General features: G+C 43.5%; 1 protein-coding gene across 10 annotated transcripts in view; it reads right to left on the minus strand.

Moving 5' to 3' along the window:
* The window catches only part of LOC125010967 (multiple PDZ domain protein), a 40,121-nt gene that overhangs the window by 4,238 nt on the left and 10,633 nt on the right, over positions 1–25,250 (minus strand). The window contains exons 11-42 of one of the 10 annotated variants that reach the window (XM_047589983.1): positions 24,586–24,820; positions 23,241–23,327; positions 22,887–22,951; positions 22,359–22,505; positions 21,426–21,596; positions 20,543–20,728; positions 20,079–20,288; positions 18,898–19,056; positions 18,425–18,577; positions 16,834–17,166; positions 16,365–16,476; positions 15,300–15,498; positions 14,601–14,642; positions 13,249–13,356; positions 12,846–12,926; positions 12,563–12,740; positions 12,361–12,471; positions 11,156–11,242; positions 8,409–8,471; positions 8,148–8,219; positions 7,334–7,532; positions 6,232–6,428; positions 6,057–6,148; positions 5,333–5,411; positions 4,952–5,023; positions 3,936–4,031; positions 3,773–3,847; positions 3,408–3,516; positions 3,164–3,309; positions 2,445–2,528; positions 1,385–1,578; positions 1,136–1,150 (exon numbers count right to left, since the gene is read on the minus strand). In XM_047589983.1, coding sequence (XP_047445939.1) covers positions 1,136–1,150; positions 1,385–1,578; positions 2,445–2,528; positions 3,164–3,309; positions 3,408–3,516; positions 3,773–3,847; positions 3,936–4,031; positions 4,952–5,023; positions 5,333–5,411; positions 6,057–6,148; positions 6,232–6,428; positions 7,334–7,532; positions 8,148–8,219; positions 8,409–8,471; positions 11,156–11,242; positions 12,361–12,471; positions 12,563–12,740; positions 12,846–12,926; positions 13,249–13,356; positions 14,601–14,642; positions 15,300–15,498; positions 16,365–16,476; positions 16,834–17,166; positions 18,425–18,577; positions 18,898–19,056; positions 20,079–20,288; positions 20,543–20,728; positions 21,426–21,596; positions 22,359–22,505; positions 22,887–22,951; positions 23,241–23,327; positions 24,586–24,820 — 4,157 coding nt within the window. Of the gene's footprint in view, positions 1–1,135; positions 1,151–1,384; positions 1,579–2,444; positions 2,529–3,163; positions 3,310–3,407; positions 3,604–3,772; positions 3,848–3,935; positions 4,032–4,951; positions 5,024–5,332; positions 5,412–6,056; positions 6,149–6,231; positions 6,429–7,333; positions 7,533–8,147; positions 8,220–8,408; positions 8,472–11,155; positions 11,243–12,360; positions 12,472–12,562; positions 12,741–12,845; positions 12,927–13,248; positions 13,357–14,600; positions 14,643–15,299; positions 15,499–16,364; positions 16,477–16,833; positions 17,167–18,424; positions 18,578–18,897; positions 19,057–20,078; positions 20,289–20,542; positions 20,729–21,425; positions 21,597–22,358; positions 22,506–22,886; positions 22,952–23,240; positions 23,328–24,585; positions 24,821–25,250 lie in introns of all 10 variants that reach the window. The other 9 variants (XM_047589944.1, XM_047589959.1, XM_047589975.1 and 6 more) reach the window with 9 other exon arrangements.

A 25,250-nucleotide genomic window follows, 5' to 3' on the forward strand; every position in this document is an offset into this window, starting at 1 on the left:
GAAGACCTGTCAGTGGGCAGCATTCTTCTCTACTGGCAGGTCTGAATCATTCTCCAGATTATGTGTTTGAACATGTCATTGTCAATACGCTATTTATCCAGCAAACCTTTTTCAGTGGAACTCGAACATTTGGCTCGCACCTCTTGTGAAACCAATTAGAGACACCTCATACAGTGGGGTTTTTAAAAGCAGAGATTCCCACTTTGACCATAGTTCGGTTTTGACGCTACATACTCTGTAATCTTTGAAAACACAACTTGGAAAAAGAAACTTTATCTTAAGCCCTTCTTCTTCTTTCTTTTTTTTTTTTTTTTTTTTTAAATCACTGCTGTGGATTTTGCATATCTGAGGTGCCAATCTCCACGTGGATAAAGACTAGCCCAAGCAGAAGCTGTGAAGCGAAGAAACCCGATCCCGCTCTGTCCCGGAGCCAGAGATACTTGGCTGTCACAACCCCTCACCGCTAACTGCTAGCTTGCACTTTCCTTCCAGCCGAGGGTTTTATGTTGTCTGTGTTACTGTGTTTTCCATCCTTTCGAGCATTTTATCTTTTTTTTTTTCCACTTGTGTAGCAAAACCACAGTGACAGAGGCAGAAACGTACAACTATATTAAAAGTGGATCCGCCTGAAGCGTTGAGCTGCCTGAACTCTTCCACCTTAAGGCCTAATCCTGGGTCTTCCAACCATGCGGCAGTCATACGTAGACGTATCACGACTCATGACATAAGTATCATGATAATACCCTATTATAATGTGACTTACGTATTGTAAAATATCCTATTGTATTGTGACTTACGTACTGAGTGACTTACGTATTGTGTTGACTTCTGTATCGTGGTAATATCCTACTGTATTGTGACTTATGTATTGTGTGACTTACATATCGTGATATTATCCTATTGTATTGTGATAATACTGCATCGTGACATAGGGTGTTGTGATAATAACGTATCGTGACGTAAGTATCATGACAATATCTTATGAGGTCGCAGCTTTGCGTTGATACCATATTGTGACACACACTGAGTCGTGACTTATGTGATAATATGGAACGCAATGAAAATCGGATTTGTTTGTAACATCTCTATTTGTATAACAACAGATTTAATTGTAAAGGTCCTAATAATTGGTTACCTTTGGTCCCGCGATCTGCATTTAAAACAACAAAAAAACAAACAAAACAACACAGTTATAAACTACTCTGATAATAACATTTCTCAATATGTTAACTCATGACCAGTGCCAACCTTCTAGTGCCAAAGTTACACCATAGTCAATAGAAAATTAAAAAAACAGATCACTCCTCTATTAACTCTTACCTGTATTTTACAGACCAATATGCTAACACTTCTTTCACACTAATCTAACTGCAAACGCTCTCACCTCCTCCCTACGATGCTCAGACCCAGGCCCTGGCCCGGCTTCTTATGCAGCTCCACGGTGAAGGAGTCCCACAGGTCCTCCTCTTTGTACTGGGCTTCGTCCCTGTAGACCGTCAGACGAACCCTCTGCGGGGTCTGCCGCAGAACATTGATGGCTTCATCGTGACTGGCTGCTCGCAAGTCTATGCCGTTCACCTTCGGTGGGAGAAAACCAGGTATGTAATGAAGAAATGTGGGGCAGTTCTAACTAGAAACTACTGATTTAACATTCGTTTTAAATCTGTGTGGGCAAATTTCCGTTTGCGGTCCTGCTGCAAGAGTAGAAAAGCAGAGGACTATAAAAAGGTTCTTTAACCACAACTCTCACACTTCTTTAGATTACCCAAACTGCTGAGACACTTGGAAACTACATCATCATATTTAAATCACGGGGACATGTTAGAACACTTAACTGCGGGGAGGCCTTTCCACAAAACTGTGAGAAACTCGAGCGGTCAGTTTTAGGACTTATGTTCCTTTCTACCACATTAAAAGGGGGAAATACCGCATTAGCTTTCACCATGGACATGCAAAGGATTTATTTTTTCTTTCCATAGCAGCTAATGGCATCGCAGTGGACTAGGAAACCACTGAATCTTTTCACTTTTCCTCTCTGACCTGATTTTCTAAACACAGGAGCCTGGTTTGGGGACAGAGATGAAAAGGGGAGGGCAATTAAGTCATCAGGGGGGTGTTTGTGTGCACGCATGCATGTGTGCCTTTCAGTTCAGGTCTGCACATAGACTGAAGTCCCCGGCTCCACCCCTGGCCTCCCTCTGCCACAAAGCATGAGGTCAGATGGAGGGCAAATCCAAGTTGAGCTTTGATACTTAACTTGTCAAAGCACGTAGGACACATGGGACTCATACGAGTTTTCAGCTAGAATTACACAACCTAGTAGTTTAGATTAAAGTGCTGGTTAAATGTGTTGTTTTTTTGTTTTTTTTTTGGTCATTTGTCACATGAAACCAAAGCTTTCATATCAGAACTCGTTCGTGACCCTCATTTATACTTCACCGCACCTCAAGGATTTGGTCTCCTGCCCACAGTCGGCCATCTTTGGAGGCCGCTCCTTCTTCATAAACTTCATGGATGATGATGGCCCCCTGGAGAGAGAACACGTAAACATGTAGGTGGCAGGAGAGGAAGATGCAGAGGAGCCGGTGGAAATTACACGAGAAGCCGTTTACACGGAGGAAATGAAAGACAAATAGGAGGGGATAATGAGTTAAAAGCCTTTTGTTGTCGGACAGAATGGTTCTTGTGTTTGTTGGCAAAACATATACGCAATCAAGTGCTACGTCTGTGAGTGTTCCTGGGTTCCAGTGTGAGTATCATTTGGGGTCCAGAGGTCACATTCCAGGGTTGGATATTGTCTGCTGTGGTCGAGGCCAGACAATGAGCTGCTCTCCCAAGCCTGACTGAGCAGACAGAATGGACGGGCTGAGGGGAGGATGGCAGGAGGAGGAGGAAGCCTGTGACAACATCATTTCCTACATTCTTGAGCTGCCATGGCTATTTCAGACCTGAGATACAATACCACCAAAGACTCTAAGTGGGTGGCATCGTGGGTGGGAACTGGCACTGCAGCCACTTTAAAATACAAAAAATACTGTATATTTTTTTATTTACTTTATTCATTGAGCCTATTTGTGTCATTTAATCTACTATCCTTCCTTGGCTCTGAGGATGTTTGGTCGACTGCCAAGTAGACTTCTATTGCTAGTTTGTTGTTTCCTACCAGCAGCGTGTCGCAGCCTCCCACAATGCTGAGGCCCAGGCCTGTGCGGCCCTTGGAGATGTCGATGGTGGTCTCACAGCCGGGGATGATGGGACAGGTCGTGGGGTCGCAGGTTAGAGTGGAGGGAGTGGACGAGCGACTCAGACCTGAAACAGATACGATATAAAGCACCACGTGGTTGTGTTCTTCCACGAGCAGAAGTCAAACTGACATTAGCTGCAAATTAAATAACTGCATGACTCACTTGTGACCGCTTCGGCCTCTGGTTGACTCAGGGAGGTCGGGGGAGAGCTCGGCATGCTGGGGAGGCCGGCGAGGACTCCATCTGAGCAGCTCCTGTCCTGGCAGGTGGACTGGGGAGAGGAGAGGGAGGAGGGGATCTCATTTGAAGAGAAGGTTAGCTTCACTGGACCTTTGGCTTTCCTCAATAGAGAACTGACCTAAAAGAAACGAGAATTTGGACCTCATCTGTCACACTGTGGCTGCTGGTGTTCTCTAAATAAGTCTACTGCTACTAACATTTAAACCCTACACGTGGATATACTGAAATCATCTTAGAAGTTTCAAGGACAGGATATAAAATGAAAGTTTATTTCTGATGACACGTACTTTTTCAGCTGTGTATCCGAGCACTGATTCGCCGTTCACAGCTAAGAGTTTGTCCCCTGGTTTCATGCAGCCCTCCTGCACATCACAACACATCAGAGCCTGGATTAGCAAAAAGCCAACAATATTTATGTACCAGAAACTGTTTTCCTTCCTTAAAACGTACTTTTCCAGTGTGTCCTTTCACTTCAGATATACTTTGAATCTCGACTCCATTCTCCGTGTTCCCCTCGACAAAAGTGATGCCCAGTCCTCCATCCTCCTAGTGGACAACACAAACATTAGTGCACGATCGCAATTTGGAGCGACATTCATTCACGTAAAGCGCATGAACGCGGTTGAAGAACTGCGGGGAGCAAAAACATGCAGCCTGAGCCGCGCAGCTTTAACATGTGCTGAATAATGGAGCCGCACCAGCTGACAAAACTACTGTCAACAATTACTTCCAGGGAGATAATTAGTTACAGCTTCACCTTGCGTCATTTCAGTCCTGCTGTGTTCCCAGAGTGGGCTTATACATTCATATCAATGATCTGCCCGGCGGCTTTGACACCGTCATCCCCTGTTGCCTTATGTAATACAGTATAAGCAGAGTCCCATCTGGGCGCTGGAGCTTTTCAAACTAAGTTGTGCTCTCACTTTCTCCGCTGTTCTCTGTCAAACTCTAAACATGTTTTCCCACTTCACGCTGCAGGTAATTATTCTTGCTGGCAGACTATTTGCTGAGTTCTTCAGATATCCGCTGTTGACACTTCTCCTCCCCACTTCAGTGCTGTGGGACTGAATTGAATTTCACTGGTGGCGCTGAATGGATCAAACGGTGACCTTTGAGAAAGCAGACCCCACAGGAGAAAAGAATCTATTCATTTTTATTTATTATATGGGTGAAACGAGCCTTTAAGATCTCTCAGAACTTCCTCTTTCCCCGTTGTTTTGTTTTCTTCACCCTTTTATTCCACCCTCTTTTCTCCATCTTGGCAGCTTGTCAGACTCCGCTGCTCCTGTGTGCTCCCTGTCTGTCTTTCTTCAAGGTTTTTGTGTGGATCCCACCCTCATTACTGCGCCGCTTCTTAGTCTTTCTTCCTATTATCGTCTTTATGTGCTAATTCAGAAGACCATGACTCCCTTCTCTGTGTGTGTGTGTGTGTGTGTGATATCCACGGACCAGCCAGTGCATCTCACCTTCATCTTCACGATGTGATGGACGTGCTTTGAGGCATCAGCGTCACCATTAGCATCAGCGTCTGTTTCTGGCTGCGAGGGAAACAACAAGTGGTTGGTACGCTAAATAAAGCCCGAGTGCGTGTCTGTTGGCTGGTGGGAATACGGCACTGCGCGCATCCACACTGCTGTTTGTGGTTTTTGGGTGTCTCGGGAGTCGCGCACAGGCACAGGATGTTCGAAACTCAGGGACCACACAAAGCTACTGGCATACATGAAAACAATTCCGAAGCGTGAGACAGTAAAAACTAAATTGCACGAGGGCCAGACGCAAATGAACGGTTTACGCGGCTCCGACGTCACTCTCTAATAGCTGCATGATGTGCGTCTGCGGATGCGTACCTCGGCGCGGGGCTCCGCCGCGTCTCCCTCGTGCTCCCTCACCGGTCCCACAGCCATCTGGTCCAGCGCCTCCGTGTTCCTGTTTCACAGGGTCATAACTCACGTAAATCGCCGCTCTTCTGCTTGGCGGCGGCGCGGCCGTGATTTACGCGACCTGATCGCAGCGTCTCTCTCTCTCTCGGACGAGGGGGTCAAGAAAGGGATGTGAGTTAAGTGGGATGTGGAGAAAAAGGGCGAAGGAGGGTCAAGGGGCAGACATGTCTGACGCTGTGGTGACATGTGAACAAATATGTGCCTATTACGTAACACAAAGGGATTTTATGAAAACTAGATTTTTAGTTTTGTTTTTCTATGCTGACTTTTTTAATGCATGGATTAGCTTATAATGACTGTTTAGTATCATACAGAGCTGTAGCTGTTAGCAGATCAGTGACGGTTTTAAATTATGTGTAACATTTTCATTAAAAAAAGTATTAAATATTATAGTGTTTAATACTGGAGTTAACAGTTTTATATGTGAGGGAAAGCTGTTAGATTCGACTGTGTATGTAGCTCTTCACCAGCTTTCTGTTGTGCTACAATAGCTCCCTCTGTTGGATATTTAACAGCATTGCAACACATTTTCTAAGGTTCATTTTAAGAATCTCCAAAACAGTTACCAGCTGGTGGCCTTGATTTCTTTTTTTTCACAGATGTGTTAATAGAAAGATTTTTTTTATTATACCTGACAAAGATGATTTTAACTTTGGACGGAGAGCTCTTGATTATGGCGGATGCATTCTGATGACTGTGGCCGTAAAGGACTTGTCCGTTAATCTGGGAGAAAACAAACAACGATCAGGAAAACGTTCGTAAAATCCAGACGAGCCGTTCAGAGCTCAATTAAATACGCGTCTCACCTCCAGCAGCTCGTCCCCCACCACCATGCGTCCGTCCCTGCCGGCCGCCCCGCTGGGATCTATTCCCACCACGAACACACTCATGCGAGAGCGGTCCCTGTTCCCCGCCAGGCTGAGGCCCAGGCCCGTCTTGCCTTTCTCCAGCTCGATCATGTGTAGCACACCTGGGAGGCTGCCATAGCGCTGGCTTATGTTCTCTGAAAGAAAGAGGCACGTGCAGACGGGTGTAAGCTGACGATACGGCCAAACGGTGCCAGGACTGTCTCGAGTCCTCTCGGTTCGCGTGAGGTCGCTCGAACAAGGGAGGAAATTAGGATTCAGCGAAATACAGAGGGAAAGTTTGAAATGGTAAAAGTGTGAATGTTCTGTCCTCCCCCCTCTATCTCTTTGTCTTAATCTCTCCTCTTTTGTTCTCGTTCTCGCTCCACCTCTACTGTCTCTGGCGTGTTAGATAGCCGGTGTTCAGACCAATGGGCTCCTGTTGTTCTGGGCTCTCTGCCACTGTTGAACCATCAGTCCTGGACTAATCTCCACAACTCACCTCCCCAAGCCCAACCTCATCAATCTTATTCCCGAAGGATGGCTCTGTCTATCTTAGACACACACATGCACACACACACACACACACACACACACGTATTCTCCACAGTCCCAGGTATTTTAAGGCTAGAAATCTGCCCTTTATCCTTTTTGCCTGGTATCATTCTCTTCAGAGCACTGGATGGATCCTTAAGTTGACATACGGATGTCGGCGGCCTAAAGCGGACATGGAGTCCTTCAGGTTGTGCTGCGGTGCGTCCACTTTTATTACAGGCTGTGCATTGGGGGGATAGAGTTATGGTCAGGGAGCACAAACGTGCATCTCGGAGGACCTCTTGTGGCAGTTTTCGGTTACTGCACGCGTACCTCAAGTAAACAGATTTTTATGATTTCTAATAATCCATTTCATTTAGGTGAAAATGTGAGGTGTGTGGTGGGCGTATCTATAACTACCACAGGTCATATTCACACCAAGAATTCAAACGAGCCGAGTGAGAGCAGAATCTAATAAAAATGTACGTTTCTCCTCCTAATTGAGAAAAAATTGAAAACCGAAACTCACTCCAGCTGTATCCAAACTCATCCTCCACCTCCTCCTCTCCCCGCTCCTCCTCCTCCTCCTTGTCCTCAGCTGCTGCCTCAGCGGGTCTGCCAGGGCTCTCTATCAGCGTGTCTGCGTCGGTCTCTCCCACATGGGGCACCACCGGGAGTGGGAGGACGGCGCTGGTGGGAGACGCTCTCGCCACTTCGCGCTTCGCCAGCTGTTACGCCACAGATGGGAGTCAGGGAAAACAGTCGATCGGTGAAAAAGGTAACGAGGGGAAAGCAGGCTGCGCTGAAGTTTAAATCAGTTTGTCAGGTTTGCAGAGATGGAAAGGCACACGAGAACCGTTGATGTAATCGACGGGAATCAAATGCTTGCGTTATCGGTTTGAGAAGTTAGTCTTATGTATGCAATGGGTTTATGCAATAGGCTCAAATTAAAACACATTTTATCACTCGACTGTCAAATTAATAATCAAATGCATCCACGTGTTCACTTACCTCAAACTCAAAAGAAAAAAAACATCTGATTACTTAATCTGTGGTTCTTCTCAAATTTAAAAGACAAACGGTTTAACAAGCCAAATCTGTACAACTGTCTTTTGTCAGCGAGTAAAGCGGGTATTGATTCCGTTATTTATTTAGAGACTAAAAGCAGACAACAGAAAGAGGTTCTGATTTCACAAAACACTCAAAAGGATGCGGGGCAGACGAGAGGAGGCGTTAGGGGACGTGTATGCACGTACAGCATGTTAGAATACAGCCGGCGCACGGGCTGTATCGTCAACATGTTTGTAGGAAAAGGGAAAAGCACAACACAGAGACCCACAAACCTTAAACGGGGTAGGAGTGAAAGGGTTAGTTGGGGAGAGGCGGAGGTAAAGTCTACTGTGACTGTCACCCTCCTACAGAGAAGAGAAAACAACTTTAGAAGGCAACACACTCCTGACAGACAAACGCTCGCGAGACGCGTGTCAGCGCTGCCGCCGACGACGCGTCTCCAGACTGTTTTACTGAACTCAGTGGCGAACTAAATCGCTCACGGCAAAACTACGACAAGTACAAGGAAGCCGGTATTAGACGAAAACACCAACCTTGTTCTTGGCGGCCCTCGTCGCGGCGGCGGCCCTCTCCTCGCTGGAGTCCGTTATCGACGACTGTTGCGTTAAAGACAGACACGAGGGTAAATCACTCGACTCGGCGCCAGGTAGCGACGCCTTCAAATTAATTTGCGTCACGTTTGGAGAGCGGAGTAATAATATCTACTTCAATGTCACCAGATAAGCGGAAGATACGGCATCAGACCGCTGCGCACTTCAAACACAGTAATCCCATAAATATTAATAAGTTCCTACAAAGTCATAAAGTGTTCTGAATGAATAAAACCGTGCACAATATGCTGCGTTGAGATAAACCATCTGGTTTTAAACGAAGAAATATACCCATTTCTCAAATAGAAACAAAATAAAATAAAATCAAAATAACAAAACAAATCTCTTCGATTTAATTTTTTGGCGATTTCAGAAAACTCAAACGTGCCAGAACGTTTGTGCGTCGCGTGGAAAAGGCTGCCCAGCTCCACGCGTCCATCCAAGCTTGACCGTTTCCTCATGATGATCGAAAAAAAAAAAAAAGGCTTTAACCAGAAACTCTGGCATCTTGAGGCGCAGATATTGGCGTTTCCAGGCCCTCGGATAGCCGTGTTTGTGTTGCCTGCCGACTGTCTAATCAAGCTGTCTTTTCTGTTCGCTGGCAATGAGGCACTCGGGACAGCGTTTGAGGGATAATTGGAAAAAAAAAAATTGCCTTTCAAAAGCCGGGGACAGGAGCAAAATAAAAAGCACTTACAGTAAAAGCCTCAACAATTTTGAATTTGTTGCAACGAAGACAATAAAAAAAAAAAAAAAAAAAAAAAGCACAGGGGCATAAATTATAATAGGAAAACAGATAAAAGATTCAAAACAGACATGCAACACCAGTCAGAAGTCTGGACACACCTTCTCATTCGACTCAGTGAGTCCAAACTTTTGACTGTACACCCAAACACAGGCAAGCAGACACAGGCGTGGGGTGTCTCTCTAACCTGAGGGAGGGCAGGCGCTAAGCGGGTTTGGTTAGTGCTGCACAGGCTCGACCCGCGGCCGCCGTTTAGCTGCAGAAAGGGCAGGGGCGGCTTCTAAAAGCAACACAAGACCAACAAGCTGACGACAGGAGGAACGTTTAATATGACGGCCGAGCCTCCCCGACAAAATTGAATCGGAAGCCGTCCGGGAGGAATGAAAAAAAAAAAAAAAAAAAACGGGGCGTGTGCGTGAGGAGGACCGAGAGCACCTCGGGTTTTTATTTAAATGAGTCACCATTAAAGCGAGCGCTTTCCTTGAGGATGGCGATTTCCTTTACATAAAAAGAATCAGAGAAAAGCCTCTTTTTCAAGAAACAGTTTAACAAAATGTTTCAAAGGCTCCTCCGGGCTACCCCGAGATTATTCATTGCTTACAAGACAAGGATCTGAAACTTAAAAGGGAGACGGCGTGAGTCTGGCGTTCTGGCCCCCGGTGGCTGCTTTTTGAAACAGCGTTGTTGTGTTTCAGCCAATCAAAATGATATGTTTTCTAACTGTTTAGTCAGTTTTTTTAATGAATTTCACTCATGCCATGACTTTCTTTAGCCACAGACACAAATGATTCCCCTAACTCATTTTATATTTTCCGGGTTGCCAACGTAATCAGGTGACATTTAAAAAAATAATACGACTTTTAATGTGGTTAAGACCATGCATCATATTAATGAGGCTCACTCTTAATGACGTCTCCTGTGCTGTCGACTGTAGTCCAGGTGTGGAGGGCTGTGTGCATTTACACATTTCATTATTTATAATGACCCCCGACACAGATACAGAATGGTAAGGATCAAATGGCAAATTACTTTGTGATTATAAGCATTTTTAGAGCAAGAGCTGTACAGACTATATCATGAGCAAGTTCCGATTTAAAACATGGCCACAGGTTGTAACAATGGCGTTGTTGTACTAAATAAATGGTCATTATCCACGGATATAACTAATAAACTAAACATACAGCATGTTTGGGGGGATTTGCATCCCATAAATAAATACTTGAACTCCCTCCTCCAGGACTATTTAAAATAGCAGGGTTCTCAATAACCTTCGGCTCTATGCTTCTGCACCCGGCAGCCACCGCAGAGGAGATGAAGCAATCTGCGCAATTTACTGTCCACGATTGTAACTGTATATCTCCCGCTTATGAGGAACCTGTTGAAATTCGCATCAGCATTATATCTGAAAACTTCACACAGAAAGTTGGCAACCCCGGTGCTGCACAGTTGATATAGAATATTATATCATTATAGGAGATAGCTATAAAATTTTAATAACTCCTTAAATGGTCTCAAATTTACTGTGAAGTCTGCATGTGTAATGAGTAGCAGCGTTTCGTTTTTTTTTCCCCCCAAAATGTTTCAAGAGACCAAATTAATTTTACCACTCGCTGACCACTTGATTAAAAACCACCACTGTGGGTCACGTCTCCGTTAGGGTCAGAACACGACGTCTGCATATTAACGTCAACCTTCACTCCCCCCTCTCTCTCCCAGATGGCACCTCCAATTCCACTTTGTCTCCATTCCCATAAATACACACATCATGTCTCTATCAAAGTCAAAGACGCAGTTAAAAAGGAAGGCTCAGCTATCGGCGCGAGAGACAAAAGGAAGGGGGAGGAGGAGCGGGGGGGTGGGGGGGGAGATAATGCAACTGAGATTAAGTGTGATGGATAGCTGATGCAACAGAAATGAGGCGGACGAAAAGAGAGAGACGGATTACCTGACATGTGCGATGTGGCACGCATGTGAAAGCAGAGGTGTGTTTCTCTACAGCTCGCGATGGAGCTGGGTTATATATCGACTCGGGCTGAGGAAGCAGCGAGGAGGAAGAGAGACAATGCACTGAGGCAACTCATACTGGAGTTAAGCACTTGCTGTGGGGAGAATCAGCTTCTTTAAAGGACTGGTTTGCTATATTATTGCTGCAAATAAGATTCAATTGCTTGTAAGCTAAATATGAAGCTACAGCCGGCAGATTGCCGGGATTAAATTAGCATTAGCACTGGAAATGTTTCAGTTTGAACCGTTTAATAAAAAACCCACTAGCAACCGAGCAACGAAAGGCTCTGGTTGGAGGTTCGAGCTCCTCTCGAACGCGGCTAAACTCGCCGTTTCACCGACTCTCCGGTCTGGCTGCTTATGTAAGATAACCATCTGCTGCCTTCATATTCAGCAGACACGAGATAAGAGAGAGCTCCCGATTCCCAAACTTATTTCAAAACATTATGACTGACTCACCCAAGTGCGTGCACATCTGAATACACTGATTCTTTCGGCCAACTGGGAAATGACTGTGAGGTATTTGGCGCTTTTCAGAGCTGAGCTTTTTCATAGTTCCTATAACTGCTGCAGAAAGTTCGGCCTCTTTTTGCGTAGATGCTTTTCTTTGGCGATCACTGCAAGCAACCCCTCACTTATTATTGGAAAAAACTCTCGTTATAGCTGCTTTAATACAATGCAGCGCTCACTGTGTCCTTCTCCTGCACATTACATTACATTATGAGTTGCTACATGCGTAATGAGTAAGCAGAGTGTTAGGGAAAGCATGTGGGAATATCTCGTATTTTACAATGCATAAAAAGCGATTGAATGTGAGAGATCTGACACAGAAGCTTAGCCAGTAGCAGTCCCAGCAGGAAGCTACTTAGTCATGCTTTAAAGGCCTGAGGGCACTTTCAAACAACAAACGCTGTTGTTGATATGGTGATTTTCACCGAGTGTCGCTTTTAAAGGTTAAAACTTGCTCACAGATTTAATATGCCGCGCGGAGTTTGCTGTCACTTCAATAAAGGGTTTCTAAATGACTTTGAAAATTAGACGCTACGTTTTCCATTTTGAAAGTGCCCTTAATGACCTGAACGGGAAAAAAGTTTTTTTTTATTTTTTGAGGTACTAGAAATTAGCTGGCGACTACTGTTAGCTTACCCGGGGCCTGTGGATTATACTCTGTACCAAGAAGCACACGGGGTTGCCTGCCCTTCGTATGGCCTCCACTGCCTCCTCATGACTAGCATCCCTTAGGTCGGCTCCGTCCACCTGCGAGACAAATGTCAAGGAAAAGATTTGAAAATAGCACGAAATAACGACGCGAGCTTCACCCGTTCCGCGCCCTGACACGTTCCCTCACCTCTACTATCCTGTCTCCGGTTTTCAGGGTGCCGTTCTGTCCGGCGGGACTGTCCTCCAGGATGTGTTTGATAAAAATGCCCCTCATCACTTCTCCGTTGCTCAGGCGGCTGCCCATCCCTCTGCCTCCGACGATGCTGATCCCCAGGGACTTGCCCGGCTCTCGGAAAAGCTCCACTCTGACGGAGGTACAGAGGGGTTCGCGCAATTTTCACTTCAAAGTCGCAGCGTTTTTTTGTGCTGATCTGATATGTTTAAAGCGTTTAGACGTAACGTCTGCTCACTTTCTCGGTTGGTTCCAGTTGCTGTACGAGGCGCTCTCCTCTCCTTCTCCGTCTTCTCGCTCGGGGAGGTTGGGAACATCTCTGAAAGTATTATAACGGAGGGTAAAAGACGGATAAAGGTCTTAAAAAAAAGATTCAAGTGAATGCGAGGGGATCATTGCAGGTGTAGGGACATAAACCATTCATCATGGTAAGTAACCTCATTTAAAGGGACTGTAGAGATTCTTAAACCACCAGTGGTACTACGGAGCAACAAAAAATATTATATGGTTAAAAAAAAAGAATAACTTGAGCTTTTTTGGAAGCCCGCACAGATATACACAAACATTTTTTAACTCTCAACAGAGCCGTTTTAAGTTCACCTGTAATTACGTGAGGAAAGTTAGAGTTTATGAGAACGTACTTTGGAGGCGGCAAAGGGGCTGGAACTGCTTCAGGGTAGACATCATCTTTAGTTTGCTCTAGGCTCGCCTTGTACTCCTCCAGATACTCAGCTGGGACGTATGTGATGCTGAACACACACACACACACACACACACATATATATATATATACACACACTTTAGCACACACAAGCACATAAGTGAATCCACATTCATATTTAGAACCTCCATTACCCACGCAGTGGCAATCATGCTCCTATTCATTACATCAGTAATTCACCAAAAAAAAAAAAAAACCTGAGAACTTGCGGTGAAGTCTCGAGTGGTGCAAAAGCACTGAACAAAAAAAAAAAAAGAAGCTTCTTCTGAATCTGCGCGTTTACATTCAGAAGATTGTTTTTCTCCGTCAGATTTAGCTTCGTGCACAAGACTGCAGGAGCGCAGACCTCAGTCTATTTCTCAGTAAACGCAGTCTCCATATCAGTCCAAGGTGAGGAGTCAATGAATTATATATGGGCCTTTGACATCTGACTGCTCAAAACAGGTGTTTACCTTCATAAATGTCTGAGCAAATCAAGTCACCTACTGCACGGCGAACACGCTTCAAACCCGAAGGCTGCGTTGCATCTATTATTAACTGAAACAGAGACTACTCATTCGCTGAGGAAATTAAGCAAAAGATAGCTGACAAACTGTGACACCCACTTAGAGGCCCATTTCAAAACAATTCAGAGTGAAGTTGATTCTGAAGGGCACATTAACACATCTAAGTGAAGCTGACAGATCTTCAGCAGATGGGTTGATTTATTATTTCGTTTTAAATGTGACGGCATGCAGACACGGGAAAATGGATCCCGGTGAAATAAATGGAACAGATAAGTCGGTTCATTAGGGACATCACAACAGGCGGTGAGGGACAAGGCACAGCTTAAATACCAATAAGTGATAAGTAAAAAGGCGGTGGGTTAGAAATGGTGCTAATCGAGTTAGTCACAAAAATACTGGGATGAGTTATTCAGAAAGTTTAGTAGTGAAACAGTCTGTCAAGATTTATCCAGATATGTGTGTTAAGATGACTTTTGTTGATACAAGACAAAATGTATAATTAAGTGGTATGTTACTGCAAAATTAATATGTTAATCAGTGTTTCTGGTTGATATTATAAACAGCATATTCAGCAATTTAATATCAAAATAAAGGATTTTTTTTTTTTTTTTTGCACAGTTTTGACCCTGTGCTGAAATCTGGATAACACTCTTTAACAGACTGCAGTGAGTGAAGCACGGCAGCGGATTTAGAGAATGAGAGGAAGGAAACCAAGATGGCCGCTTCTCGCCGAAACACCACCAGCGTGTAAGTTAGTCATACTCACACATAAAACGGGCACAGATCGTCCTCAGGTGCACAAGCAGATCTAGAATGTGAAGAGTGGATTTATGCACCGAAGCTAACACGCTGCCAAGTTTAGTTCAGCAGGCAGAACACATCCAATTTACCGTCTGTTCTTCAAAGGGCAGGGTGAACATACTGTAGCTTTTGTGGGTTAACAGGATTCATCACTTAATAACACCATTTCCTGTGTTCCTAGACAGTTTTTCTTGATTCGTGTCCAAAGAAGTTTCCAAGTCTTAGTCGAGTTACAAATTAAAGTTCCAGTGTGTAGGATTTGTTAACAGAAATAGAAATAATCAAATTTTTATTTTTGTTAGCTTAGAATTAGCCCTTTATATTTACACATGTCTGCCATGTTTTCTACAACCTTACCAACACTGGTCCTTTAAAAAGACCTGTTTCCACCACCTCACGTTAATACAGAAAAAGATGAGAGGAGCGACAGATGATTTCATTGGCGTAAATTCTATATAATGCAAAATACTAACATTTACATGCATTTATAACGGTGGACTTCCTTTTATTCTGTATTTAGGGAAAGTTCAGGTGTAGCATTTCATTGAGTATAAAGACAGTTTAAGAGGCCTACAGTACATCGCTAAATTAGCAAAACCGTATTCAGCCAACTACCTAAACACGTATGCAGATGATGCACTACCGTTTAATTATAGTCTCTTACCCCATGTCTGGTGCAATGAGAGAGTGTCTTCTGAGCATGGCACGAGCCTGGGCGTTGGTCATGTTGGCAGTGGGCTCTCCGTTTATAGCCAAGATGAGATCACCAACCCCCAGACGTCCATCGCGGCTGATGGAGCCTCCGTGGATTACGCTGCGGATCAGCATCCCCAAACTGTCTTTCATGGCGCTTACCGTCATCCCTTTAAGGTAGAGCGTGGAAAGTTTTATGCGCTAACCTTGAATTTTGATCCATAACACTCTTGCTGCGATCTGCAGACACAGAGTCAAGTCTGAAACAAGACAATAATTTCATGTCCTCGCAAAAACTAATCCTAGAAACTGTCAAAGTAGTCACACATTTGTTTTTCGCATCATTCTCGGCTCAGGAGTTTGGCAGGATATATCTAGAGACTTAACTGTAAACAGAAGAAGAGGCATGTGAGGCAAGTAATTTGCACGTATGCGCTTCTCTTTATCCAGCTGGGGCACAGTGTATTTCACGGCTTTCAACTAAATTTCAAACTCTCTTAAGTAGCAGCTCAGTGTGTGGGAGTTCATTTGCAAAGACCATAAAAATAACATAAGTGTGGATTTGGATCTTAAATTAAAGGTAGAAAAATACATTGGAAAAAAGGGCAAATACATTATGCAGAATATTTCCACTGACTACCAAAAAAAAGAACTTCAAAGACAACAGCAGAGCAAAATGAGAGACTGTTTTCAGTGAGGAACTGAAGATTTTAAACTGTCTTGATAACACCTATTTGTTTCAGAAGTTCAAACTTCGTATTCTCTGAGCTCGCAGCGGCCCCTCGGGTAGGTTTTGAAATGCAAATATTCTGTATAGAAATGGAATTACCCTTTCTGAGTGGAAAACAGCCAAATATAGCTTCTATCATTTTGCCTCGAAACAGGGATTTATAAAACATGAGACAAAAGTACTGTAAAGGCCAAAATATGCCTTTCAATCCTGCCACCTCATTAACACTTCTGCACCTCCATGAAGGACGGGGTGGAAAATAAATAGAAAGAACAAATAAAAGAATGTGGAGAAATTAACACAAACCGAGGCTGGAGTTGCCCTTGACAACTGTGATAGTCCTTTCAAAATTGCTCCCAGAGGTCAGCACTCCTTTGTCGCCGTCTTCTGTCGATTCTTTTGCACCGGTGTCCTCGTCCTTGAAGGTGATAATTCAACACAATTATTCATGACAGCAAATGAAAATATTAGGCTGTATTCCAAACAAAGTGGAGTCTCTCGGGAGGAGGTAGGTGCATCAATTTGGCTGCGAAAATGATTCGTAAACAAATAAGCTTGGAACGTTGTTTGTCTAGTATTTGAAAGGAGCCTCTGACTGAAGAGACTTTATTTGGGAGGATATTCCAGTCAAAAACAGATTAAGTACGATTATTTTCCAGCTGTTATAACACACCTCGACATATCTGTGATGTTAATAGGATAGCGACGACTAACTATCATTCATCAAATAAACAGAGTACTACTTCCATGATTCATCACATGTGAATTTCTTTACCTTTATCAAAATTCTGATGTCTCCAATATCTCCAAACGAGATAACAGGCTCCTCCTGATAGCGAAGGGACTCCGCAGGTTCCTCCTGGACATTACACCTGCTCCCTATTTCAGCAAACGGGCTGTATGAGATTGAGCACTCCACTGGTTCCTCTTTGTTCAGGGGCTGGGCCAGGTACTGATCCGAACCGCCGAGAATGGCATTAAAAGCCGGCAAACTTGTAGGACTGTAAGAGGCCAATGCCTCCGGAGAGAACACTTGAGTGTTGTCCGCGAGGCCGGCCGGTGTTCCAAAGCAGGGATGCTCATCCAACAAGCTCAGGCGAGCTGTCAGCTGGGGTAAAACAAAGCACATCAACTGAATGAACATTCCACTCTGTTAGTTAGACAACTGCCCAACGGGGAGAACTTCGTCTTGCTCGGTCGCCATCCTACCCTCCCTGTAACGAGCCGTAGAAAAGCCATCAGTGGCCAATAGAACATGGCATAAATTCACCGGTGGTCCAAAATGCACAATATGCAGTTTTATTATACAGCATTGAAGACTTTATTGGACCCGGACTGGCTGGTAATGAATCTCAGCAAGAAAATCCCTTTGGGAGCTTGAAGTAAAGTACGTAAAAAAGGATTAAATATGTAACGCTAGTGGGTCTCAAGAAGCAGATGTGTAGAATAAAACATGAAACAGGAAGCTTAATTTAAATAAGTGAGTGCAATAAATTTAGGTTAAATTGAGCTATAACATCTAGGTGAGATGCCTAAACTCAAAGCGCTACAAGGTTACGGCTCATCATACTATGTCTGAAAACAGAAAAGACATTTATGGGAACAAGCGGTATTTCTTTTATTTATTCTGGATTTTAAAAGGACTTCCCAAACATGTCAAAACGTCTTTTTAACTACACTTGTGTATTTACTGATTATGCAAAGATGAAGTGAAAGGAAAAAAGAGCTGTCACAGTGACTTGAAGGCTAACTGACACTCTGGTGACCTTTATATTGTTGCTCTGTTGTGGACTAGAAAGCAAAGAAATCTGGAAAAACCTTTTACTGCCTCTGAGATTTATCAACATTTGCCCGTACGCGTTGCCTCTATTTAGAGCTTATCACCACACAAAGACCGAGCTGCTTCAAACAAGCACTCTGGATGTGTTTTGTGAAAAATGCCACAAGTTGTCGCGTTGATGCGGGGCGGTCCTACAAATAAGGGCAGCCGTGACCTTTGGGAAAAGTGGGAGCACTGGTACGTTGAAGAAAGTGCAGGGGCTGCTCTTCTTTTGTATATTTCCTTTATAATTTTATATCCATTTGGGGAGCTGCTGCTCTAGGGGCACCTGAGGCGAAAGAATCGACCGTGGCTTACAACTCCTACAACAACAGTGATATGGTTACTACCCTATCAAAAAGAAAAACATACCTCATGACATTTTGTCTCCCGACAGCAAAAAGAACTTAAATAATGACTACACGCTGTACAGCTCATAGCGACAAAGGGCATCAGCTGTTACCGTAACACCTGATGAAATGAGGAAATCATTTCGAGCCGTGCGTCTGGTTTTAATTAGTTTGGGACGTAAGGATTGTTTGCTTACCTTAGGTGTGGATGAGTGCAGGTAATCCAGGTCTGTGCTGCAGCTGCTGCCGTGGAGCGCGATCATGGATGCCTGGAAAGTGTCGTCCTCCATCCCGGAGTAAGTACGATCCAACACCTTTTCATCACACAGGTCTGCGTCGCTGGTGTCGATCTGTGATAATGCATGGCAGCGTAACCAACTCGGCCATTAAATGGACATTGCTGTCTTGTCACAGAGAGGTGAAATTATGATCGCATTGAATGATTTTTGTGTCGCTAATTCTAGATGTGTTTAACTACAAAGTACTGCTTACATGACATTAATATAACCCTTAATTTAATGGCACCTAATATCATGCCTGTATGCGTTTGGATAATTAGAAACAAACTTTTCGTATTGATTGGACACAACAAATATCACATGTAAAGTGTAATTTCTTTTTCCCTTTTCAGGTGTTCAGATTTTTTGTTTTTTTCCAGAAGCTAACTAACCAATGCCGGCTCTGCTCGGTAAAGGATTCCCTCAGTCAGTCCTTCTTCCTCTCCTTCTTCAACCAAAATACTGTTGAAGTCAAATGAATGGATGGTGGATGATGAGGTTATTTCCTGCTCACCATATGGGTGTGGAGACTGGGAATATCCACATATTCCCTAAGAAAGTGGAGAAATGCTTTCAGTGTCTCCGGATTTGAGTAATTTTATATTTTTGAAACCGAATCTAGAAGATCTAAATTAGTATGGAATGGAGATGGAGAGAGAGATGTTAGGAACTATTGGAAATGTTATACACTAACTATGGAGTTAAATAATGATTTGGGTTAAGAAAAAAAAAAAGAAGAAAATACACATTTAGAATATCTTTGAATAAATTCTAAACAGAAAAGCTCATCATTTCACATTTATTCCTTAGTCAGAGATCCTGACATTGATTTTGTACAGCTCGCAGCTTGGATAAATATATAAGCAAGAAGGCATACTGGAGGATTGCACTCGTCAGACTCAATTTTGGGAGGCAATACAACAAAATACCCCTGAGAAGTACATTCTCCGTCCTGCAGGAGAGTTGAATAACTCCACCGAGGCTTCCTACATCCCTGTAATCCAGCTAACCTTGGCAGCCCAGAGGTCTCCCTGAGTAATCCAGTGGCAGATTCAATACAAAAGAAATGCAGCTCTACATCTGAAAGAATGCAAGCTGCTCCTGCAGAGGGAATCATCCTGGACAGACAGCACAGCTGCCTGCAGCAACCAGCCAGTGGACAGAGCTAACATCCTGACAGGTTCCCCAACGTGTTGTAACGTAGAAGGACGTGTGCGGTTTTGAGAAATTCAATAATGCGATGGAACAAAGGGCGCGGAGCATTTTAGGCTAGACGCCCCCACTGAAAGGACAATGGGTGGAATGCTAAACCGTACAACGTACGTCCACTCTTTTTCCTGCATGAAAAATTCAAGCCCTTGTAAGCTGAGCCCTCATGGTTACTAACACGGCCCAGCTCAAAACCTCACACATGTGCGGTGACAAATCCCCGACTGCTGAACAAACATTGTAGAAAATCCCAGCAGCTATGTACACACTCAGACCCTTGACACACAAGTCACGTTCTAAACACAAATTGTCAGACAGCTTTAAAAGAAAAGAGAAAGTAAAGTAGACTAATATTAATGCTCACAGGCAGCGGCTTGGCCACTCCGATCTGGACTTTGCCAAGTTTGGCTCCCTTAAGGGCCTGGACAGCATCCTCCAGGCTGGCGTTCTCCAGGTTGGTGGCGTTAACATACATGAGCCTGTCTCCTGGCAACAGCCTGCCATCCTTCTCCGCGACACCGTTGGGAACCAGAGAGCGAATCACAATCACCGTCTTGGCGGGGTCCAGTGGGTCCTGTGGCGCAGCCAGAAAACATAAAGTCAAAAGGTAAACTCCCATAGGCTTACATTGAAATCACATGCATCACATTTTGGTTACCTGCGTACAACGTTTAGAAATGCTTAAAAGAGGCACAGCGGAAACAATAATTATAATAAATAAAGTGACGAATGTACAAATGAATGTTAAAAAGGCAACAATATCAGCAACGCATGTATAAAAGACGTTTTTCATGGCACTTTTTATTTGGTCCAAGAAAGGATTCTCACCTGATAATCCAAAATGCTGAATCCCAATCCCCCTTCACTCTTTTCAAGCTCGATATTCTGGATCTCCAGCTCCCACATGGCCAAAGGAGATCCTATCCCTTCCTCAGTCACATTATCCTGTGTCGCTGCTACTGTGTTCATCTCCGAGCCTTCAGCGACCAGCACACTGCTGAGGTCTATTTCATTCTGCGGAGAGAGGGAAAAGTCCAGAAATCACTATGTAGCACCATGCTTTCCTCACTTTTACTCAGAAACCCATAGGCTCCTTCCCCTCTAGTTGTGTTTCTGGCTCAGGTTTCTGGCAGCGGATAAAAGGGAAATATCATTGGGATGCTCCGGCCTTAGTACATTATCACAGATAAAGCTAGAGAGATGAAAACCCCTTCCCCAAAGGGAAGCTGCTTTTGATGTCTCATATCTCTAGCAAATGTTGTTGGCTACTGCTGAGGTATCGCTAGAATTGGTCTTAATAAACTTTCAGCCTCCCCACGCTTATCACAGAGTCTTAATCCATCATGGCTGGCAATGTGGAAAGCAAATGGAGCGATTGACAGCGAGGCTAAGCTAATAATAGTTGACGGGTTACGACAGAGGAGGACGACTCAGAGAGCATCACTCTCATGCCTTGCTTTATATGCATGAGCAGGAGAACGTGGTTCATGATACATTACTGCTTGTCACAGAAAGGCAGGGAGTTTCCTACACTAGTTATATGCATATGCTGCAATGATCTGAAAATAAGCCAGCCTGGTTTAGCTTGGAAAAAAGGAACGTATTCAATCTATACTTTCTGACATAAGCAAATTTATTGCGATTATAACGAGAATGATTATTCTGATTATAAGAAGATGTGGAGTAGAGTTTAGCAATGCAAATGTGTTACCTTTAATTGAGATGCTGTGGACAAAGCCTCTGGTTGCGGCTGGTCAGCATCCACGTCAGTTTGAAGGTCAGGAGCAGGCCTGCAGCACGTCATGTACACGCAGAGCGGAAGCTCCTTCAAGATTTTCACCACTTCTTTGTGGGTCTCACCGATCAGAGAAATGCCATTCACCTGAAAATTCAAAGCTCGGCATTAGCCTCATTTAAAATGACTCAAACTGTATTGTATCTATTTATATCGTAACTATGCAAACAAAGGTAAAATGTGAAAGGAATCTCTTTACGAGTACAATATTGAGGGTTTGAGTAGCTTTTACTGTTATTTATTTGGAAGTGCCTGGAGCACGTTTTCATTTCACGTTAAAGTGGTAACTATTATCTGTTCACTATTCCATTCACTCGTCCAGCAGGAAAGGAGCAACATTAGGATTAATTTGGAGTCATGTCTGTGTGCCGCTTGGTGCCCACTCATCTAGAGCACAGAATGTGTTTTTTTTTTTTTTTTTTTCTTGCCTGAAAACAGTTTTCTGGTAAAGCTGGAAATGAAAGTGGTGAGAGTGAAGTAAAACAGTTTAAGTGCATGCCGTAAATACAAAAACAAGCCCGTAGAGTCGGGGGAAATTCAGAATTAGGACTTAATCCTCAATCACTATAAGCAACTGGCTTCTCATTAAACCAAATAAAACTTCAGAAATGTTAGTTTGGTCATTTCCTTGGGGAGTTTTGTTCTGTAATAATTACAGGCAGTAAGAACTGCCTGTAATAGGCTTATAAAAAATACAAGCATTATGTCGCACACGTAGTATTGTGAGGATTACACTATTTGCACATTATTTGCCATCAAGTAATGCATTTCTAAGCATTTGTTTACAATTAAACCTTTAGAAAAATGAATAACAGGTGTAATATTGGACTCATTCAAATGACTGCTAACCTCAAGCAGCTCATCTCCACTGAACAGCTTGCCACAGCGACCGACAGGTCCCTCAGGAAGGACAGAGCGGATGTAATGATGTCCACTGTTGGCTTCTAGACTAATGCCCAAGCCACTATTCTCGGTAAACTTCTCCACCTGAGCCACCTGCCAAGGAAACAAGAATTATGTCTCAATTAGCATGTAAAGCCTTTTACAAGGGACTATTATTCATACCATTAACATGTTAATGACTCAGCTCCTTCTTCTCTTTTTATACCAGCTCTGAAGTGCTTACCACTTTCAAGCAACTGCCCAGGAACTTAGCAACGTTAAAGGGCTGGTAAGTTAACTCTCAGTTCACAGCATTACGAAATTAAATAAAATCATCAACAGAAAGTGAAGAAATAACAAGAAATAAAACTTGTTAAGAAGTTAGCATGCTTACCATGCTAACGTCAGTAGATGGCTTTCACGATTATTTAACAGAAACAACATGTACACATATTGGACATTAAGCAAAATCTGAAAAGAGAAAAACAAACTTACTATGACTTCATTACTTGGACCTAGAATCTCCTGCCACTTCTTCATGAGTTCTTCCTCTTCAAAACCTTGAAAAACATAAAACAAAATGACTATTAATAAATAAAACGACATAAAATGGATTCAAACTTCTAAAAAAACGTTCACAACCTGTAACGCACCGTGCCATTAAATAGGTGTGGTAAAAAGACCAATATAATTAAAGCTATCTGGAACAAACAGGACACATCTTAGCGGTATTTCCTCCCATTGTGTGTTTCTCGTCAGTGTGGTCCTGTCAACAATCGCCTTTATCTGTCAGATGTGTGCCCACCATCTTTAGTACTTAGTACTTGGAAAAGAATCCCAGCCTCCTACCATGTTTGTCTTTTGTTAGCTGATCCGCGGCCGGGCCGACATCAGATCCTTCACTCTTTGTCTGGAGCTGCTTTTCATCTGCGGTGACTGTAAACACACAATGAACCGTGAGGCAGACAGAAGCAGGCAGCGGCACAGACAACGAAACAAGTCATCTACTCTCCACCCACAGCACACGTACATACAAAAAAAAAACAAAAAAAAAACACACACACAATTGATGTTGATGGATTTAGTTGGAATATTAACGCTCTTTTCATTTAATACTCTCTTTGAATCCTTCTCACTTAAGCAGAGGAACCCTTTTAAGTTCCCTCAGTGCCCTTGCCGATGTCGTCCATAAACATACTGGGACTTTGAGCTTATGTTTAATGATGCTGATACTTTTTTTTAACAACTCCATGCCACAGTTTATGTCTTTGAGGTTCCACAGGGCACAGAAGCGGTCACCCATGTAATTACTGCTAATGCACCTGTACGAGCCATGGTGCGCACTTTGCATCAGCATCTTTTAAGTGCCAACATTAAACTAATACTCAGTAGTTTCTCGAGGAATAAACAAATCAATAACCCTAAAACTGATCTGACTACAGTTTGAGTAAGCAGTTAAATTTCTCTCCACCATCGCAACCTTTTAATAATGGTTTACGGCTTTATGCACCGAGATAATTTCCTCTAACTTATTTTCAAATCCAGTCTTGACATCGATCACTGCTGAGGCGGAACAGCTTATACAAGTGAACATGGTTGCACATCTGTCTTGTAAATCGGTTGGTTTAGAGATACAACATAATGGTAAGCGCTGGATTCTCAAATAAATTAAAAAGTGCCTAGTTTCATTCCCTTGTCCGAGAAAACAGTTTTGTCATCCTCCAGTTTTGTCCTCAGTATCAGTAATTGTTTCGTGTCAACCTCCTTGCTATTACTAGCCCCCTTTCACTGGCAACATTAATACCAGTGTAAATGGTTACTCGAAATGTTAAATACATTCCTCTGCAGCAGAATAAAGATGCCTGCTGACACACTGTGTTGAGGGGCCAACTTTCTCATTGTATAATGTAAAACAGTGCTGACATCAATTTGGGCTGTATTTCGGGCTTTAACTCAAGTCAGCGGTTTCCATATGTGACTGGAGAAAGTTCAGTTTCTGTATTTTTTACTGTAATGACTGAAAATTCCATTTGGAGTCACATGGAAATTGCTCCTCACTGCATGATGAAAACTCCATTCTGAGCCACATTTACACATCAAATGACACCTTTTTTTTTGACAGCATGATGAGTGGCAAGGAGTGTGTTTTCTGCCCCTTTTCCTCATTAAATTTCTTCCCCTTTATCTTCCCTACCTTGTGCAGGCTCCTCAGCCTTCTGCCTCTCCAGCTCCAGCTCCCTCAGTACGGTGGTGGTGGTGGGGATGGTGGTGGAAGAGGGCAGGATGGTGACGCTGGGGACCATCGCGGGAGGGATCTCGTCAGGCCTGAAGCCCCGCCTGATCAGCTTAAGGTGGACTGTCTGTCCGGTGTGTCTGAGCACTTCCACTGCCTGCTGATTGGTGTATCCCTGGATGTTTACGCCATCCACCTGCAGAGGGCGATCATTCGTGAGCCCAAGGATTAAAACACTACACAACAGCTTGCTTTGACATTGTGAGTCTCCTACACTGCCATCTACTACAAGAAAAATACACACATACACAACTTAGAGTGTTTCCATCTATTTTAGCAATTCACTTATTATTTTGTATCATGTAGTTCAGGTAGAAAATGCATACGTTTGAATAATTCACAGACAATTAAGTTTGTTATTATAAAGTTCCTAAGTCCCAAAGAACATCACCATTTGGGAACAGAAGTAAATCAAACAAACCAATATACATATATATTAAGAGGCTGAAGGAACTTCAGGAAAAGACAGGGCAACTTTAACTCACGTTTCAAATGATGCAGGACATTAACTTCTTTGTTAACGTCCTGCAGTAATGAAATTAAAAACCTAATTGCTCACTGACTCT

The sequence above is a fragment of the Mugil cephalus genome, chromosome 1 (assembly GCF_022458985.1).
Source record: "Mugil cephalus isolate CIBA_MC_2020 chromosome 1, CIBA_Mcephalus_1.1, whole genome shotgun sequence".
Classification (NCBI taxonomy): domain Eukaryota; kingdom Metazoa; phylum Chordata; class Actinopteri; order Mugiliformes; family Mugilidae; genus Mugil; species Mugil cephalus.